Source organism: Antechinus flavipes, chromosome 3, assembly GCF_016432865.1.
Source record: "Antechinus flavipes isolate AdamAnt ecotype Samford, QLD, Australia chromosome 3, AdamAnt_v2, whole genome shotgun sequence".
Classification (NCBI taxonomy): Eukaryota; Metazoa; Chordata; class Mammalia; order Dasyuromorphia; family Dasyuridae; genus Antechinus; species Antechinus flavipes.
In genome coordinates, this window is record NC_067400.1 from 69,516,547 (window position 1) to 69,538,949 (window position 22,403).

A 22,403-nucleotide genomic window follows, 5' to 3' on the forward strand; every position below is an offset into this window, starting at 1 on the left:
TCTATATCTATATCTATATCTATATCTATATCTATATCTATATCTATATATATCTATGTAGATATATATACATACATATATGTTATACAATGGAAACAAAATCTGCTAAAGCAAGCCTTAAAAGTGAAAAAGGCACACTTTAGCAAACATTAAAGTTATCTTTGGGACCTCATTGTTGCATGATATAAATTCTAGATTTTATTATTTGGACCACAAGCACTGAAATGAACTAGTTAAATAACAACATTTTTTAATGGACTCATGTTGACTGTTGACTGGACTCATGTTGACTGTTATAGAAGGTCCAACTTGGAGAATCCAGAATGTTGGACATCAGATTGTACTTTTTAAAACCACAACCATTTGTTAAACTGACTGCTAAGGGCCCTCCTTGATTTAATTGTACTCTCATTCTACAAACCATGTCTGGTCATTCATTGAATCATCACAATTTCAGGAAAATCCCTAGCCATATTTAATATTTTTCCTGATTCTCTGAATTTCTCTTTCTCTTCACAAGTTGTCTTTCACCTTTGGAGAAACTGCCATTCTTAATAACTTCCCCCCCCACCACCACCACCTTATATCTTCCAACACAGCTGGAGAACCATGAGCAAATCATCTGTACCATTATTGTTAATGAGGGAAAATGTGAAGTGTCAGTCTACTCCACTAACCATTCCTGAAACCTTCTGGATCAGAGGGGCATCAGACCATTCCCATTTTTGTATGATCTCTCCAGTTAAAAGGAAAGATCTCTGAACTATCTAGCTTTCTAGTTTCCTTAAGAGGCCATTCCATCTTTGTCCAGGCACACTTTCTTTCTTAACTGCTTGAAATATTTTTTGCTTCAAACTGGAAGCTCTGCAACTCAGCTATGTTGTAGAGTTTTCGTTTTGAGTTTTCTTTTAGGAGGAGTCTAGTGGGTTCTTTTTATTTCTACATTGCCTCCTAGTTTTAAGAATATCTTTAAATATGATGTCAAAGCATTTTTTATGGTCTTCAGGTAATCCAATTATTCTGAATTTTTTTCTCTTTGATTTATTTTTCAGGTCAGTTTTTGCTATGAAGTAGCTCGAAACCTCTTTGTATGCTGTATATCATGTATATTTATATAACTGCACACAAATATAACATTCAGTCATACTATGATGCCAGTCAAATATTAATATTAAAAAGATGAATCAAGGAAAAAGCCAAACACAAATTCAAATAGTATTACTGGAAGTGATGAAGAGTTGGATTTTGTATTTTTATTTTATTTTTGTATTTTTATTTTAAAAATAAGTGAAATCAAAGTGCTACAGGAAAAATTGAAAATGAACCAAAGCTATGTAATGAAGATTTGTAAAGGGAATTAATCCTTGCTCAAAAATGAAATTTCCTGAAAATTAGAATGGATCAAATAGGAGCCAATGATTCTATTGGACAATAAGAACTATTAAAACAAAGTCAAAAGACTAAAAAGAATATATATATATATCTCCATATATAAGGTATCTTTGAGAACAGAGACAGTTTGCATCTAGGACAATATTTTTAAATTTTATTATTATTATTTTATTTTGGAATTTATACCTATGATTTTATATGTTTGAAAAATTAATGACAGCTTTTATTTTTGTAATTTATGAAGACTGACGATTTACCTGTGCAATTTAAGAACTTAACTAATTGCATGATGCAGTTTGGTTCTGTGATTTGCCCACTAACTTATTTATTACAATGCTAATCCGATACAATCTAATTCTATATAATATTGTATGATCTTCTCTCTCAGTAGGAATTTTAAAACTAGGTATTGAATTCAATTGGGTGCGTCAAAGTGTTTGAAAAGATCTTGCTTCTTACAAAAGTATCATGCTTATTTATATTCAAAATCTCATTAACTTAGATCTCATTAATATCTAATTTGTCATCATTTTTGTATGATCTGGGGTGAAGTTTATGTTTGTATAATCCAAATTATGGATTTACTAAGCAAACTAATTTCTATACACAATTTAAGGTGGATATTTAACTTGTATAAAAAAACAAACTTTTCTAAAAACACCTTTACATGTTTTCTGTCCATATAAATTAAATGCTAATAATTTATATATTCATTTGATTATAGATCATTAGAGATGGAAGGTACTAACATTCTTATCTATGCTTAAAATGTGTTTCATTCAGATAAGCTTGAATCTATAAAAATAAACAAATCAGAAGACACTAATTCAAAAGCAAATTGCTTATTTTAATTGAGGGAAAATTATCTTCATAGATAACTGAGAACACCTTTTACTTGTAGATTAAATTGGGAATTTTTGTGCATATGACCTATTATATGTTAGATTCCAAGCACATAAAATATTTACCTCTGAAAGCCAGCCTGGGATCAGACAGATGATGCAATATTTAGAGACCCAGACCTGAAGTCAGGAGGACCTGAGTTCAAAGTCAGCTTCAGATAATTAACACTTATAGCTGTGTAAACCTGAGTATGTCACTTAACCCTAATTACTTCAATACACACACACATATACGAGAGAGAGAGAGAGAGAGAGAGAGAGAGAGAGAGAGAGAGAGAGAGAGAGAGAGAAGAGAGAGAGAGAGAGAGAGAACCTAGATTTCTATTAATTAAAAAATAAAATTTAATTTTAAGAAAGTTTTGCTGCACACAATATATAATGTGCAAATACAACATCCTAAGCTTGAAAGAAAATGTTCTATGCTGTTTAAATTCTCAGCCTTTATGAAACATAAATATGGAACCATATAGTGACCTACATTTTCCTTCCTAATTAAATATTGATGATATTTAATTTTGGTTTTATTAACAACAATAATAATGTTTAATGTTTCACCTTGAGAATATTCTTCTATACAAAAACATCCAGGCAAGTGTTTATAATATGTACTCACTCAGCTGTGCTATATTTCTGAACAGTTACTTTGGAATATTATATATGTATATACATATATACACATTATAATATGTTAAGTATCTCATACTGATGGTGTAACCATAATTTAGCTGTTTATCATTTTGTATTTCAACTCTGTGACTCTATTTGGCGCTTTCTTGGCAAACCTACTGGAGTGGTTTGCCATTTCTTTCTCTAGCTCATTTCACAGATGAGGAAACTGAAGCACACATGGTAAAATGACTTGCCCAGGGTCACAAAGCAGTAAGTGTCTAAGGCTGGATTTGAACTCACAAAGATGAGTCTTCCTGAGCCTAGGCCAGGTGCTCTATCCATTGTGCCATCTGTGTACATTTGTATATTTAGATACACATAGATATATTTGATGGTAAAAGATAGGATGGAAAGGAATACAGTAATGATTTTTATCCTTTAGAAAAAAATCCTTTTGGGGACTTGCTGTATATGAGAGACCATAAAACATGGTGCACAGATGACCATCTTTGGGGTCAAGATCAAGGAAAGGCAAAAGACACTTCCTGCCCCCAATCTGATGGGGGAGGCAACATGTGGACAGACATGTGACATACAGAATAAATAGGAAAATCATGAACAGAGGGGACACACTACCTGTGAAAGTAGGGAGTTTTAGTTATGATTTGAAAAAAGCCAGGACATGGAGATGAGGAAGAGTAACATTCTAGGCATGGAGGACAACAGGAGAAAACATTTGAAGCTGAAAGATGCCCTATCATTTTTATGGAAGTGCAAAGACTTAAATGTTACCTAATCAAGAAGACTGGAAACATGGCAGGGTTCGGGCTGATATCCATTAATGAAGGACTTCAAATGCCAGACAGAGGGTTTCAAATTTGATCTTAGAAGTGATAGGGAGCCACTGGAATTTCCTGAATATGGGAGTGGTATGTGGGACCTAAAGAAAACCACTTTGACACATACTTTGTGAAAATCTCAATATTCTGGGCGATAGAGTTGCCGGTTGGTTTTGATGGAGGAAGCTGTCCATGAACAGGATTTTTTAAATGGATGAAATCACAGATGCAGACAAGCAGAGTGAGCAATATTTGTATTACTACTCAATCAGTTATAACCACTAGTTAACTTTTAGCCTAGGGTCAATGTAATGGCCCTTCAGGTCCATAGATCTACTTTAATGTTCTGTTTTATAGAGTATGGAAAGTTATTAGTATAATCATCATATTGCTGAGTCCCCAGTTAAGAAAATTCCTAATATTTAGACAGGCATTTTGCTTTCTTTTTTGCATATATTTATGTTTGAGGCCAAATCAGGATACAGGAAATGTTTAAATAAAAGAAACTAGCAAAGTATATTACATTCTATTAAGGAAGGGAGGTTGAGGAAAAAGCAGACATTTTTTGAAGCTTCATTCTTTGAAGAGGGAAGTTCAACTGATAACTCATTAAAAGGTCCTCCTTCCTCTTCAGGCTGCACTTGGGACTTCCTCTACCCCCAGAAACCTCTTCATCCTGAAAATTCGTTCTGGCCTTGGGATTCAAACATTGGAGGTACTCTCTACTCCTGTAGCCTCTTTCTTTGAATGGAAGACACTCCATCTAAGGACAATGGCCAGACCATCCATGTCTTCACTCATCTCCAGGCTGCACTCAGGACTGGCCATTTGCCAAATACTATGATAAATACTGGAAATACAAGCAGAAAAAAGATAGTTGCCCCCAAGGAGTGTACTTTCTAATAGAGGGACAACACCATATAAGAGGAAACTTAACAGCATGTAGAGGTGCTTCTTGGCATCCAGGACCATCTCCATCATCCTGATTTATATCTGGCCCCTGGACCCAGATGGCTCTGATGGGGAAAGTGAGACAGGTGACCTTGCACAGCTCTCCCTCACTTAAATCCAACTCATATGTCAGGCCATTGCCTCCCTGATGTCTTCATCTTCTTCAAGAACAAAGGACAAACAACATAATAGTGTAGAAGGAAACGTAAATGCAAGCTCCTTGAGGGTAGCTACTATCTTTTTTTCTGCTTGTATTTCCAGTACTTACCACAGTATTTGGCAAATGGTCAGTGATTAATAAATGCTGGTTGAGTAACTTTTTCCCAAGCACTTCCCAAGTGCTTATGAGGTCCAAAGGACTGCTTTTTTTGTTTTGTTTGTTTTGTTTTGTTTTGTTTTGTTTTTTTCTTCAGCTCATCTTACAAGTTCTCCTTTCAGTTTTTCCTTTAGTTTCTCCTTTTGATTTTCGTCACATGTTTTCAATTGCTTCCAGCACAACTCTTTAAGCTTTAGGCACACCAGGGCTATCATTTTCCAGTCCAGATGCTGCTACTGCTCATTTCTTTCAGTCTCTGCTCTTTCCCCTAATTAGCTACTTTCTCCAGACTATATGCTTTCCTTTAAGACTGTCTGGTCATGATTCAAATCTGCTTTTCAGCTCAAAGATCAAATAGCAACAAATCTCTTTTAGGATTGAAAGGTAATCCTTGAACCTCTGAACTAGAAATCCCATAATGCAAGTCAGTTCTTAAAACCCTATTACATCACCAATACTGAGATGTTTCAGGCAAAGATCTTATGCTAAATATGATCACTCATTAGTTCTCATTCTGGATTAACTACATTGGTATGCTTAGATCATTTTTGTTATATGGTTGTATTGTCCTATTCTGATCCTAATCTTCCTTTTGAATATAAACAAGTAAAATATAAGCTACATGATCAGAAACTCATGCATCACTGAGACGTCATATTTGAATGTATATGTTATATTGCTATATTCTGAAAGGATTTTTCAGTATCTCATAGATTTCCTTGTTTCTGTTGTGGTCATTTCTCCCGAATTAGCATTTCTATTGTAGTTTTTCCTGTAGAGAATGTTTTGGCTTTCTTCCAAATGGTAGAAAATTTTGCCCATTTTGATTATCTGATGCTGATAAGCTTTCTACTGGAAAGTTCCCATCTGGCTCAAAGAACAGCAACTGTATTTTTTTCAGGTATGTGACTTCTTTGCAAATGACCCAGTAGGACTACCATTTTATGAGGAAAGGGGAAAAAAAAGCTAAACTATGTAAACTCCAAAAGATGTGAAATGTAAGAAAAAGGTAAGTATATATAAATTCTTCAGTTCATTTTATTACTTTTGCCACACAATTCCATTTAACATTTTCAGAAATGGCAATAAATTCTTGAATGGTAAAATGCATAACATTTCTAAAGACACCAAGAGAAAAATATTATTTAGATAGTGAATTCATGCAAAAAGATGTAGCATTCGATTATTATGGCCTGTTTAATAAAATGGAAATGTTTGGCCTTTTCAAAATATGTGGCTTTGTAAATATGTACTCACAGGAGGGTACATCTATGAGTATAAATGATCTATATAATTCATAAGCAATACTTTTAGTACTGAGTCTAGTACATAAATAGGAATGTGTAAAAGGAGGTTGCTGGCATCTCTTTTAACAATCTTTTTGTTTTGTTTGAGCGCAGAAGAGGCAGAACTCCTATTTTTGCAATCATAATTCTTACAGGCTTATTTAGATATTTGATTTATGTGTTTATTTCAACACATAAGTTGCATATTTTTGTTTTTTATGGAAAACATATTGGATATAACAAAGAGCAGTAGATAAGATAAATATAGATTCAAAAGATGTGTGTGGAGGAGACTTTCCCAAGACTTAGAATAGTACAAAAAAGGAATAAGCTGTATTAGAAGGTAGAGCATTTTGCTTCACTTGATGCTATCCATAGAGAAGATATTTATTGAAGATATTGGAACTATTCAAATATGAGTTGGATAAAAATACTTCTGATTTATCTATTGACTTGGAAATTCTATAACTCTATATTTTTTATTTAAAATATCATTATTTTTAAATTATTTTTGGTCAAGATTTGTTTTTTATTGATGTAAATGACTCTTAATGAGGAAACTTTTAATGTAAATGACTCTTAATGAGAAAATTTTCTTTACCAAAGCAGATGGATACTTGCTTTTCAATGTATACAGTTTTAGAGAAATACCTGGGTCAGGGGGGGAGGGGGAGAAGATAAATAAAGTGGCTCTCAGGGATCACATAGTCAGGAAGTATCAGAGTCAGAATTTGAACCCAACCCAAGTTGTTTCTGACACCAAGATATTCCCTTCCTCTCTCTGTCTCTCTCCCTTTCTGTCTCTGTCTCTGTCTCTCTCTATCTCTCCCTTTCCCTCTCTGTCCTTTTCTCTTTGTCTGTTTCTCTGTCTCTCTATCCCTTTCTCCTCCCTTCCTCTCTTTCTACCTCTCTCTCTGTCTCTCCCTCTCTGTCTCTCTCTCTTTCTCTCTTCTCTGTTGCTCTCATGGGACTTACTACTTCCTTCACCTATCAGGAAGAAGATATCAGATAACTCCTGGATTCTCTAGGAAGGAACTCTGTCAACCCCCAATCTTTGGGTATCTTTAAACAACCTTTGGAGTTGATATATATCAATTAGCATCTCTTTAGGCAGGTGTGGGACTTGGTTTGCCACCTGGCTCCTTGACCCTCTGAGCTCCTGCCTTTGCTTCTCTGGTCTCCCTGAGAAAATACCCCTAAGGCTGCATTCCTCCTATAAAAGATCTGCTTATGATGAAGATCTTTACTAAATTCTTTTAGGACTACATCCACCATGAGATCTCTCTCTCTCTCTCTCTCTCTCTCTCTCTCTCTCTCTCTCTCTCTCTCTCTCTCTCTCTCTCTCTCTCTCTCTCTCTCCTCTCTCTCTCTCTCTCTCTCTTTCCCCTCATAGTGCCTTCCCTTTATTGACGTCATTCTCCTTATTCTAGCTAACTCTGGTCAGTCTGAACTGTGAGTTAATGACTTCCTCCCACCTTTATATGCTCTCCCAACTCTATTTCCTATTTGCCCCATCTCTGGTGCATATTTTGCCCCTTCATATTGTCTTTAAGCTATTCCCCTAAATAAATCTATCTTTTGCAATCATGACTACATCAATACTGTTACAATTATTATCAATGAATATTAATAACCATTAATATCCATCACTTTGAATTACTGTTGAATCATTCAGTTGTGTGTGACCCTCTCAGTCCATTTGGGATTTCTTGGCAAAGATCCTGAATTGATCTGCCATTTCCTTCTCCAATTCTTTTTACAGATGAGGAAACAGATAAATAGTTAAGTGATTTGCCCAGGTTCACCCAATTAGTGTCTGAGGGCAGATCTGAACTCAGGAAGATGCATTTTCCTGATTCCCAAGCTCAATACTGCTGCACCAACTAGCTGATTTTATTATTCATTAAATGATCTTAATGAGTCTATGACTTGAATAGTGAGGCTATGTGACATACTGAATAGAGAACTGGATTTGAAGTTACAAAAACATTTATTTAAATCCTTCCAAAGATACTAGCCAATTGTGTAACTTTAGCCTTTAAACCTTTTTTTTTTTTTAACCTCTAATTCCTTATTTGTGAAATGAGAGGCTTAGATTACCTCTAATGTGCTTTCCTGGTTCAAATATATGACCTTGGGTCAATCACTTTACTCTATTTGCCTTAGTTTTCTCATCTGTAAAATGAGTTGGAGAAAAAAAGGCAAATCACTCCACTATTTCTCAAGAAAGCCCCAATCAAGAAGAGTCAGACATTACTGAACTGAGTCCAAAACTTATTTACTACCTATGTAACCTGTTGTTTTTTTCCTACTGTGAGTCATTTAGTTATACATATGTAAAAAAGATTTTTGAGCTGCCAGTCCATTTAATTGAACATAAACTTGAACAAGAATCTTTTCTACTTTGCTTTATGATCTCAGATCAGGAAGGATCCACTACTTCCCAAGACTGGTTACTCCATGTTTAATAAGCTCTACTTGTTAGCAAGTTTTTATTTAAAAAAAGACTAACTTTTCTTTTGTACAGTATTTGCAGTTAGTCTTTTCTCTGTAGTCAAGCAGAACAAGTTAAACACTTTTATAAACAACTTGATATATATGAAGATATATATTCTCTTTAGTATTTTCATACTTTATAGTTTCTTTTTTCCTAAAGTGGATATGCCCAAGTTATTATTTAACATGAAACTTACTTTGCTTTGTCTTTAAGTTCATTTTTAGAATGACATTTTGGTAGGCTGGTAGATGCTAATACAATGTTGACAATTTTCATTTAATCAGAAATCATAACGAATTTTGAACTAAGAGAAGATATGGAATTTTTGCATTATTATACTACTAAATACTGGGTGACTTTGTCTAAGAATATTAATGATTAGATTTTAAGTTGCTAGAGAGTAGAAATTATATTTTCTGTAAGATTTTATGTTTCATTGGGTCAATCAAACCCTTTGAAAATAGTAGATGAGAAGCAAATAGTTGTTCAACTGAAGGATGGACTTTACCTCTTTGACTAATTCATTTTTCATCTTTGAAACAATAAAAGCTAATAAATGTATGATATTTTAAGATATAGCACATTAGGTATATTTTTTTATTTAAGCCTCATAAGAACCTTGGGAGGCATATACCATTATTAATCTCATTTTTCAGATGAGTAAACTGAATATGGAAAAATATAAGTGATTTGCCCAGGCCCCATAGCTACTAAATGTTCAAAGCAGTGTTCAGACTCAGGGCTTCCTTCTTCCCATTCTAGTATTCCATCCACTCTGCTGGGCGAGAAGATAATAGATGCTTTTAGTATCTTCAAAATTTCATTATACTATAGTTGGATGTAAATTGAATGCTGAAAAATTTTACTATGGTAATAATTGGCATTATACTGTGATTTACAGTTATAAAATGTTTTACATGTTATCTCTGATTCCCACAAAAATTCCATAACACACCAAAAATATCACTATGGAACACTTGCAGAGAAGTAAACTGAGGCTTGAGAACTTATGTGACATACTTAAGATCAAATGGTCAATATATAACAAATCAAGTTTTTTGATACCAAATTCAGGGATTTTTTTATTTTACCACACCCAACTCACCAAGTTCTACTTTATCAACTAGAATAAAATTATTGGAAATTGAATCAAATATAATGGTGCATATTTATGTATTCATATTAATTTGTATAAATATATTCAATCAATACATGCAAAGATTTATGAAAAGCTACATCAATGCTGTAATATCACAGAATTTTAATGCTAGGAGGAATGGACTTTAAATTTCATTAAGCTTAAAGCTACCTTTTCATAGATGAGAAAATTGGAGCCCTCGTTATTCAGATCAAGAAAGCAGGCCCATCATGATTAACACCATAATTTCCTGACTCACAGACCAGTTCTGTTTCAGTTGTTGCATGCTTTATGGCTGGAATGACTCAATGTATTTGATGGAACCTTAGGAATGAGACCCCAAAGTGTTGATTTCACTATTCCTCTTGTGTTACTCCCAGATATGGCAAAGCATTACAGCTATATTATAAATCCCTGCAATTATTTTGCCCTTGGAATACAGACTTGGCTATTAGCATAATATATTCACATGCAGTTTGTGTATTTCAACGTTAGTTTTGACTTTCTGGTTTTGTTCCAATTATTTTCATAAACCAATGTTATTTATCATAATTCTGTTTGAAAGAACATGTTTCTATAAATATTCACAGTAGAGCTATGTGATCTCATAATTTTTTCTCACTATGTTTAACCTTGCTTGTCTTATTTGTTACTTATTCCATGTTGAATGCTTAGTAAAATAGCTTCTTTTAAAATTTTCTCTTTTTGCCATTAAAAATTCTTTCCATTTATTCTCCTGCTTCCCTACCTGCTTCCCAGCAGTCTCACTACTAGTTAAAGGAGGCATCCAACTTTTGTTTCAAATTAGCACCAATTTTTTTCAATGCCCAATGATAAATATAGTGTTAATTAATTATTAGAGTAATAAAATCATTATAAATAAAAGAAATTTCTTGACATTATAGTAAAAAAGAAAAGATATAAATGAAAAATAATTAACATTTTGAAACTAATTAGATACAAGGATGAGGGAGAAGAAACTCAAATGAAAAGTTGAGAGAATAGGGGTGTAAGTTAGAAAAGACAGATCTGAAAGGGAAGAGGATGACCTGACTCAGTGGTCTCCAAATAGTTTTGATTGCCTTCCATTATTAAGGAAAAAGTAATAAGCTCATCTTCTAATATGTGTATATTTATGCATAAATTGCGCACTCATACTTCCATATTAATAATTACATGTCATAAACTTTAAACAAAATAGGAATTAAACAAGGTGATATAATCGAAATGGCATTTCATCCTCCAGTCAATAGGGTACTACTAGAGTGTATTGAAAAGAAGGGTAACATGCTCTGATCCATGCTTTAGGAAAATCACTTTAGAAAAGGAAGAGTCTTGAGGGAGAGGAATAAATTAGAGACTCTTATTATAGTTTATGTAAGAGGTACTGAGGATCGGAACTAGGATGGTGGCTGTGTAAATAGGTAGACGTACAGATAAAAATGATAGGATCGGCAACTGACTAGATGTGTGGCTTGAAGGAACATAAAGACAATGGTACCAAACATGAGAAACTTAGTGGTTGAAAGGATGATAGTGCCCTCAAATAGGACAGTCTCTGATGATAGACATGGTTTTGGGAAAAGAGAATGTAATAAATTAAGCATCACACATTTCAGTTCATTCATACCTCCTCATCCTATATAACTCACTCTGTTACATTAAAAATGAAAATGAGATTGGAGAAAATGTTCATTTTACTAGGATTGCCTTAGAGTCATAGATTAATCTCTAAGGGCCATTGATACAACCACAAAATAGCCTGGCATAAAGATATAGATATGTTAGGAGAGAGAGGAAGAATTTTACCAATGGAATCTGCTACGAATGCCCTGTAATGGTCACGTTTGTTTTGACTACTCTGAGAGCTAATTCCTAAAGCAAAACAGAGAAGTTTATAAATCAGTCACAGTGGAAAGATGGTGTATTTGGAGGTGATGGAGCATAAAGACAGGTATAGGTATGTTGGAGACATGTCCAAAAATTGGCTTTTATGGGGAGTGGTGAGATGTGAACTATATTTAAACTCTAATTGAGCAATCACTTACTCTTGGTTCAGATAAGAGCCACTTTAGGTGGCTTGAATTTGGAAACCAATAACCTAGACTATGGCAAGTTTAAGATTCTGAGAGAGCATTCAGATCAAGATGTCCAAAACATCTTGGCTAACATTTAAAAGTGCTTTAAGATTGGTAAAGTTTTTCATATATATGGGTGGATGGATGGATGTAAATAGACATGTAAATAAATTTCATTTGCTGCTGACCAAGACCCTGTGAAGTGTATTCATTTTATAGATAAGAAAACAGATGGTGGGATTGGCTAAGTGAGATGGCCATGGTCACATATTTATTAAGTGCCTGAGGAAGGACGCTTACTGACATTTTCCTGACTCCCAGTCTTCTGTGCCAGTTGGCCATCTAGTAGAGCTCAGTAAGGAGAAACCTCTGGTTAGAGGCATACATTTGGGAGTTATTTGTATAGAGATGATAGTTTTACTTGTGAGAAAGAACGAGATCATTAAGAAAGGTTAGCTAGAGAAGGTGGGTGAGGACAAAGCTTTCAAGGATTACTATATGTAGGGGACAGGAAGACACTAGAGAAGAGATAGAATGGTCAGAGAAGTAGGAAAAAATTCAGGAAAGTACAGTATCACAGAACCGAGGGAAAAGGGATTTTTATGGAGAGCATGGAGCAGACATATCAAATGCTGCACAGGTCTAGAAGGAAGTCCATTGCATCAGGAACATTACAAAAGAGCTAGAATTGCTACAGAATAACAGCTTAGAAGGGGAAGAGACCTTAACATGAATCAATTAAGCATCTAGGGTGTATTAAGTGCTGGGGACATAAAGAAAGTTAAGGTTCCTGCATTTGAGGAGCTCACAATCTAATAGGAGAGCCAACAGGTAAATAACTTTACAATTTGGAACTCTACAGTATAAATAAAATGCAATATCTGATGCAAATGGATGTGGGGAAGGTGGTAAAAGTCTCATGCATAAGAAGAAATTTGACCTGACTCTTGAAGGAAGCAAGAAAGCCAGGAGACAAAGGTGAGGAAGGAGAGCATTTGTGAGAAAATTTTACAGACCTCACAATCTTAGCTTATTCTTCTTAACTCCTAAAAGTTTTTTTTTCCCTAAAATTTAGAGTACTTGTCATAAAATACTCATTTTTCCTCTCTATTAAAATTTAAAGCTAAAATGGACACATCTAATAAGGGTCTCATATTCTTATTTTTCTTCTAGTAAATGTATTTATTTTAATACACATTACTTTATAAATCATGTTAGGAGAGAAAAATTAGAACAAAAGAAAAAAGACATGAGAGAAATTAAAAAAGAAAACAGAAAAAAAGAAGTGAACTTAGCATGTGTTGATTTACCTTTAGTCTCCTTAGTTCTTTTTATGGATGCAGATGGCATTTTTTGTCCAAAATCTATTGGGATTGCTTTGGATAATTGAACCACTAAGAAGAATCAAGTCTTTCATAGTTATCATTGCACATTCTGCTATTACTATATGCAATGTATTCCTGGTTCTGCTTGTTTCAGCTCAGTATCAGTTTGTATAAATCTTTCCAGGCCTTTTAATAATCAGCCTGTTCATATTTTTTTATTCTTTCTTTCTTCTTTTTTTTTTTTTTTTTGACTCAGTGCTAACATGTGAAGAAAACTAAGGGAAAAAAACTCTTTTCTAGTACTTTTGTGAAACATTTGCCAAAGTCAAGAAAGGAAGGGGTTGCACTGAATTCTGTATCTGCAATGTATTTTATTTTGGGCAGGAAGTCTGAGTCATGTGTCTATGACATTCTGCCCTTTCACCTTTTTTTTTTAGGTTTTTGGGCTTCCTTCAAGACTTAGCTCACATTTTACCTTTCATGCATGATATAGCTGTCCATCATTTTTCTTAGCTCCAGTTTCCTGTTCCCAATTGATATTGTATATTTCAAACTTAATGCCTCATAGGATTCTCAAACTAAACCTGTCTAAAGAAGAATTAGTTGTCTTTTTCTCCCAACTTACCCCTCTTCTGAACTTCCCATTTGACCATTCTTCAGGTCACATTTGAGTAAATAAATTGTGAACACAGGTTTACAATTTCAGAGCCATCTTCAGAATCCTTACTATCCCTCATCTCACATATACAATCAGTTGCCAAGCCATGTTGATTTTCTCTCAACAGTATTCTTAGTCATTCTCTTCTTTCCATTCATGCAACACTTCTTGCCTAGACTATTTCAGTAGCTTTCCAGTTAGTCTCTCTGCCTTTTATAATCCATCTCACAAAAGGCATCTAAAGAGATATCCCCAGAGCACAGGTCTGACTGTCATCCATATGCTCAATAAATGCTCCTCGTGTAGTTTCTCAGGTCAAAAGAAAATTCTTGATATTTAAAATTTTTTACAATGAAACTTTCAGGCTCCTTAATTATTCTTTGGTCCTGTCAAACTGACATTCTTGCTGTTCATTATCCATATGTGTCCCTTTCACAAGCTATAACCTGAACCTTGAACATATTCTTTTTTCTTTTCTTTCTTTTTTTTTTTTTTACATATCCATATTGACATTTCCCTCAATGCTTACCTCATCTGTGATCTCCCACATGAAGCTTTTCTTTTCTTTCTTAATTTTTTTTTCAACCACCCCAAGTGTTAGTGTTTCCCCACACCAAATTATATAGCACTTAGTATATTTTCTCTGGTAGATTGAAAGAAAAGACTGCTTTGTTTTGAACTTGGTGTCTTCATTGTCTTGCACTAAGTGCATAGATGGCTTGAAAAATGCTAATTAATTGATTGCTTAATAAATACCTACTATGTTGATTGACTGGTATGACTTTGGGCAAGCCCCTTTGCTTCCTTCCTTATTTTCTTAGTCTATAATATAATGGAGTTGTGGAAGATTGGAACTAATGTTCTTTTTTGATTTAAGTTTTATGAATTTAAATATAAAGCTTAGGAATTAGATATATAGTAACCAAAGATCTAAGTTTTCTTCCTAAACAATAGAGGTTTACATGTTATAAAAATCCCAATTCAATTGAGATTACGCTAACTTTCTCATTTTACTCCACCTATAAATGTCCTTTTTGAGCCTAGCCCACTCTACTTGTACAATATGCAGTGCAGACATGGTAAGGAGGAGGAGCTTTCTTGTAGTCAAATTTTTTTATATAGGAAGATTATTTATTTTTAATCCACATTGCTTTATGAATAATGTTGGGAGAGAAAAATCAAAGTAAAAGGGAAAAAACATGGGAGAGATAAAAAAAAATGAAAAAGGTGAACATAACATGTGTTGATTTACATTCAGTCTCCTTAATTCTTTTTCTGGATGCAGATGACATTTTTTTGTCCAAAGTCTAGTGAGATTATTTTGGATAACTGAACTACTAAGAAAAACTAAAGGGCAAAGATGAATAGGAGCAACTGAAAGTAAATATTATGGAATTTAATAGTCATTTAAATCGAAATGTTTTTATACATACATTGTACCCCTTTTCTATATACACACAGAGGTGCATGTATATCCCCAAACATGCACATATGCATACATTTTATTCAGTGCATATCATCTTTTTTTCTGAAGAAATTAATCCTTCTTTGAACACTGATAAAATGATCATCACCAACACCATATTTCTTGCATTGATAAACCAAGATGAACAAATACTGATGAAAGAAAATGATTAATTCTAATTATGGGTCTACTTGTGTCCCACTATCTGACTATCTATAGCCTATTTTTATCTTTGTCTCTTCATAGGGGCTTGTCCTATCCTTTGAAGTGATCCATTTATAACCCCCTCAGAATAAAAGTCCTGCACTCTACAGTATCTGTTATAACAAAAAAAATTGTCAAAAAATATTGCTAAATATTGAGTTATTATAATGCTGCTCCAGGATTTATAACCAACCGCATCCATGAACAATTATATTCACATCATGGTAGATTATATCAAGTATTATATAATCATCATCATTAATAACTCCAGAAATTCCACCAGTGAGGGAAAATGCCATAGAAATTTGGGATTATACAACACTGTCATTAAATGACTGAAAAAAAGAACTCAGAAGTTGGCAATAACAAAAATTCGAATGATATAAGCAGTTAAGATATACATTTATAAAAATACTGTATATCTATAAGGTGTTAAAAATTAAGTTGTTCTAAGTTCATAAACCAAAAATTAAGTTATTCCAAGAACATAAAAATTAAAATTGACAATGAATTCTTTGTACATGAATTTATATTTTCACAAAAATGATAAACAATGGCATATAATTAAATCTTGGCCTTTGAATCATAGGTCAGTCAAAGGGATTTGCACCCTTTAGAAAAGTTTTCTAGATGCATGTTAGGAAAAATTGTGGCTAATATTCCTGCCTCATTTTTAGCATTCTGTCTCATATCATCATCATCATCTCCCTTTCTCTCCATATATATATATATATATATATACATACATAAACACAAATATTATAAATATATGCATAAACATGCATATATATATATGCATTGTACATCTGTGCATGTATCTTAGCCATACTTTTTTTGCACTGAAAAGCCAAGATGACCACATCCTGATGGAAGAAGGTGATTAATACTGACCATCAATATTTATACACATATATAGACACATACAAACATACATATATATATATATACACATATACATATATATATGTGTGTGTATATATATATGTGTGTGTGTGTATATATATATATATGTGTGTGTGTGTGTGTGTGTGTGTGTGTGTGTGTGAATTTATATAACCACACATCAAAAGATGATACGAATTTGCAAAGAAACTATGGATAGGGCCAATAAGAGGAAAGGTAGAAACTGGTATTCAGAATTCTTCAAAATCAAAACTTTAAATTTTAGTTTTATCTCAGAGGAGAATAAAAGATCCTACCTGATGAATCAAAGGCCACCTCATTGCCTGGGCTTGGGCCTATATCAATAGACACCATTGGTAGAAGTTTCCGAAAGTCCCATATTTTTGTCACACCACAAGTGTCACAGGATGCAATCATGTGGCCCTTCAAAGCATAAGAGAAAAAATGTTAGTCAGAAAGTTGTACTACTATGGGTCATTAAAAAAATCTGTAATTAAATCTTAGAAAAATCTATACATGAAATCTTAGAAAAATCTTATATACTAAATCTTAGAAAATCATTGTGGTCTAGAAAAGACCACTGTGATCTTGATAAAGTCACTAAATATATTTATACCTTGTTTTTCTTATCTGTAAAATGAGCATATTGGACTTTGAGGTTCCTTCAACATATGGTCAAAATATACCTAGTACCTAAAATATTGCATAGTTTTACTTTGTCTAAATTATAAAACAATCATTCAGTTCAAACATATAGAAACTCATATTGTTTCAGGAGAAAATCTTTCAACAGACTGAGCTTTAGGGGAAATTATCCTCCTCTCACCTCCACCAATTTGATGATGCTGGAAAGTGTAAAAACAATACAGTATTACCAAAGAGTTCATTTTTGATGGAATTCATAACAATAAACACAATTTCTAAAAATTTAGGTGAAATGTCTAATGCTTTTCTCAAGCTCGTAGCAGTTTCATGTGAATCACTAAGATGGTACTGACAATTGTAAAGAGGGCAGATAATACAGACATTATTGACTCACCATAGAGGAGCTGAGAAATCAGGAAGACAGAGGCAAAAAGACATAATTCTATGCACAGAGATTGCGTGCACACAAACAGCTACAGATACAAAGAAAAAGTGCTTGAAAAATCATTAAACTATGGAAATGGAAAGGACAAAAGGGGGTGGGTTAGAAAGGACAAAGATATGATTACTAATGTGACTAGATGGAGCAGATCCCAAAGAGAGTAATGATGAACCAGCTATCATTTATTTTTAAATTCTGTACCTGTTGTCACTGGCAAAACAATGGCCTTGTCACGAATCTAATAAATGTGATGTTTAATCTTTTTATGACTTAAGAGGAACATGGAGAACTTGGCCCATCTTCAAGTAGATGAGCAGAATAGTTCTCTAAAGCCAGAAATCAGGGAAAGAATAAATGGCAAACTTTGGCACTGAAGTCAGTGGTTAGAAATTCCAAATAATCTTCTAAATTAGAAGATTATGAAAACCTAGAAACTAAATTTGAGTAGACACTTTTTGAATTGTGGGAGTAGGGGGAGAGCAGTATATCTAATGAGTGTGTAAGCTTCTTTTCCACTCAAACTATCTACCCAAAATAAGAACATTTAAGTGGCTGGTGCTTCCAAAATCATCTTCTGTGGCTATGGAGGTAACTTTTTTTTTTATAATAGAGTTAAAGCAAAAACAAAAACAAAAACAAAAACCCTCCATAAGGTCTAATTGTACAAAACTGGTAAACATTTCTGGTTTTCCCTATGTATCTCTATTTCTTATCATTTTTTTCTTTATTTTAGTACATATTACTTTATGATTCATGTAAGGAGAGAAAATCAGAATAAAAGAGAAAAATCTTGGGAGAGGAAAAAAATAGAAAAAAGAAGTTAACATAGCATGTATTGATTTACATTCAATTTCCACAGTTCTTTTTCTGGATGCAGATAGTATTTTCTGTCTCAAGTCTATTGGGATTGCTTTGGATCACTAAACCACTGAAAAGAACCAAATTTTTCATAGTCAATCATGAGAAATTCTTGCAGTTGCTATGTATAATGTAGTCCTTGTTCTGCTTATTTTGCTCAGCATCAGTTCATGTAAATCTTTCCAAGCCTTCCTAAAATCAACTTGTTCATCCTATTTATAGACCAATTATATTCTGTTACCTTCATGTACCACAATTTATTCAGCCATTCCCCAATTGATGGACATCTACTCATTTTCCAATTCTTTGATACCACAAAAAGAGCTGCTATAAACATTTTTGCACATGTGGGTCCTTTTCCCTCCTTTATTATTTCCTTGGGATACAGACTCAGTAATGGCACTGCTGAGTCAAAGGATATGCACAGTTTGATAGCCCTTTGGAAATAGTTCTACATTACTCTCCAGCATGGTTGTTTCTTTTTACAACTCCACCGACAATGCATTAATGTCCGAGTTTCCCCATGTCTTCCAACATTTATCATTATCTTTTCCTTTCATCTTAGCCAATTTGAGAGGTATGAGATAGTACCTCAGAGTTGTTTTAATTCATATTTCTCTAATAAATAGTGATTTAGAGCGTTTTTTTCATATGAATATAGATGGTTTTAATTTGGTCATCTGAAAATTGGCTGTTCACATCTTTTGACTATCAACTGGGGAATGACTTGTATTCATATAAAGTTGACAGTTTTTTAAAAAATATATTTTAGAAAGGAGACCTTTATCAGAAATAGTGGCCATACGGATTTTTTCCTCAACTTTGTACTTTCCTTTTAATCTGGTTTCTGTTTTTCTAAGAGCTTGTGCAAAACCTTTTTAATTTAATGTAATAAAAGTTTCCCATTTTGCCTTTCATAATGTTCTCTAGTTTCTCTTTATTCATAAATTCCTCCCTTCTCCAAAGATGTGATAAATTATCCCTTGCTCCCCTAATTTGTTTATGTTATCATTCTTAATGCTCAAATCATGTATCCATTTTGACCTTATTTTGGTATAGGGTGTGACATGTAGGTCTATTCTGCGTTTCTGACATATTATTTTCCAGTTTTTCCAGAAATTTTTGTCAAATACTGCATTCTAATTTCAGAAGCTGGAGTTGGGGGATTTATTAAATACTGGATTACTATATAATATAGTTTTAAATTTTATAATATAAAATTTTATATGTATAATATATATGCTTTATAATGTAGTTTTAGGTTTGGTACTGCAAAGCCATCATCCTATGCATTTTTTTTCATGAAATCCCTTGATATTCTCAACTTTTTGTTCTTCCAGAGGAATTTTGTTATTAGTTTTCTAGTTCTATAAAATAATGTTTTAGCAGTTTGATTGATATGGCATTGAATAAGAAGACCAATTTAGGCAGACTTGTCATTTTTTTAATATTATTTCAGTCTACCCATAAGCAATTATTTTTCAGTTCTTTAGATCTGACTTTGTGTGATCAGTGTTTTGTAATTTGATTTATGTAGTTCTTGGGTTTGTCTTGGTACACACTCTAGCTGGTATGCATTTCTGTATGGTTTTCTTTGTGTATCTGTATTTCTTTTACATTGTGGGTATTTTTGGTAGCAAGTTAACCAAGTCCAAGGCACAAAATAACTTCAAGGGCTAAGCAATGATTGCTCTGTATCATGAGACTGGTGACAACATTTTTACTGCCCTTCTCGAGGTGCTCTGATAATCAAAATCTTACAGAAATGCCATGGTTCTGGAGTCGATCTGTCCCATAGCCATCATGTGTTGAAGGAGGTTATTCATAGGCTGAATGAGAAAATGTAAGAACTTCTAAAGATGCTGAGGAGTGGTTTCATCAATGCCTCAGGTCAAAGTTGATTTGTCATTGCCTAAATTTAACCTCGTTTTTTCACGTTTGTTCCAGAGATCTTAGGAGCTAACTCAGCCTCACACATTTTCAGTGGACTCTGTTAGAACATCCCATATGCTTGGTAAACTGTAGCAATGAATCTTTGCTGATTGGAAAAGCCAGTTCTTGCAATGGAAGGAGAGAGTTATCTTTTGAGGGAAGGCTAGGGTTTTATACTTTAAAATCTTATGAAGGTTTAGGAAATTTTTGGAGCATTAAATAATTGAATAATTCCCTAGAACAATCAACTCCAACTCAGCTGGTCTGATGTAATGTAGTTTCCTCAGGAGAATATAAGAATACAAGTCCTTAAGGAGATATTCTTAACCAGAGGTGTGTGTATTTAAGAGTAAAAAAAAATCTAATAATTGTACTTCAATATCAACTTTTTAAACCTATGTATTTTATTTTGTCATTCAATGCATTCTGACAAGGGGTCCAATAAACTTCACCAGATCAAAGGACTCCATGACACAAAACAATGTAAAAAAATCCCTTGTATCACCAGAGAATTTCATTTTGAATGACTTTCTTCCTACTGTTCTGCTTAGTACATATACAACTTAACTCAAAATTTACATATATATATATGCATGCTCCATGTTATATTTTCAAAACAACACAGAAACCAAGTTTTTAAATATCCATATCTTAGACTTTTAGTCCTCAGAGAATAATCTGTGATTTTAGTTCAAATATGAGAAGAACCGCCAATAGTGTTTTTAAGAAATGCTAATAAGTATGGTTTATTTTTCCTTTAAATTTGTCAGGGAGAGAGAGAGTTGATTTAAATGTTAAGAAATTAGTATAGTGTTTGCATGTGAATGTTAATGACATGCTACTTGATGAGAACTTAAGACGGTAATAGTGATAATTGATTATAAAGATGGTACTTTACATTTATGTAGCATTTTGCATTTCTCAGAATGCTTTCCTATGCATAATATGTTATTCTTTTCAATATGACTATTAAAATAGTCCAGGTAATTATCCCCATTTTACAGGCAAGAGAATTGAAGTCTGGAAAGAGCAAATGTCTAAAGTGGCTTGTTCTGAAATGATAATAATCCAAATATGGTCAAAGTTATACCCAAGTATAACCCAAAGTCAATATATGTTATGCCATTTTCATAACATTATAGAATTCTTGTCATCCTAATATTGCTGAAAAATATCAACCCTAGAGTCTGGGTGACCTTGAACAAGTCATAATCTCTTTGTTTCATTCACCAAATGAGAGGGTGGGTTAGAAATTCTATGATTCCATTCAGCTTTAATACTGTATGATACTGTGTATAAAGAAAAAAAAATCTACAACAACCTTGTGGGGTCATCAAGCAAATGGTAGAGGTATTAAAACCTAGAAATTTCAATTGCTTTCAATATGTGAAGGTAATGACCTGCAACTCAGTATTAAGGTATAACTATAATAAAAATGTTTAGGCTCATTAGGAGGAATATTAGCATTTCCAAACATTTTTAGTATTGATGCATTAAAGAGAGTCCCTCGGGCTGGATCTGAGCAGCAGGAAAGGACCAAACATGTTGTATTACACCTCAGAACTGAGGGAGGTATCCTATGAACATCTGGGGAGAATAGATAAAAGAGAAAGGTGGGAAAGTGGAGCTAAAGGGAGAGAGGTTCAGTTTAAGGGAACCACATGTGGGGACACTGGGTCCCTTCAGGGAGGAAGCACCTGAGAAAGGCTTAGAAGAGCTTCAGAGGCCTCCTACAGCATATTTTAAAATATGATTCCAAATTCCTTATTTTCCAAATAATTGGAATTTTTAGCCTAATATATTAAACGTGGGATAAAAGTCATAGGTATACAAATATACAATTTTCATAACATCATTGATTTAGGACAGTGAGAAAACATATGGGCCTCTGAATTGAGCTCCTTTTATTTTACATTAAAAAAAAATCAAAGAGCAGAAAAACTGGGACTTCTTAAAGTCACAT

The 22,403-nt window shown here is 33.5% G+C and overlaps 1 protein-coding gene across 1 annotated transcript in view; it reads right to left on the reverse strand.

Annotated features, from left to right (window-relative positions):
* SPAG16 (sperm associated antigen 16) overlaps positions 1–22,403 on the reverse strand; it is a 1,154,057-nt gene that overhangs the window by 300,156 nt on the left and 831,498 nt on the right. Inside the window, exon 15 of the mRNA XM_051983613.1 lies at positions 16,860–16,986. Coding sequence (XP_051839573.1) covers positions 16,860–16,986 — 127 coding nt within the window. The remainder of the gene's footprint in view (positions 1–16,859; positions 16,987–22,403) is intronic.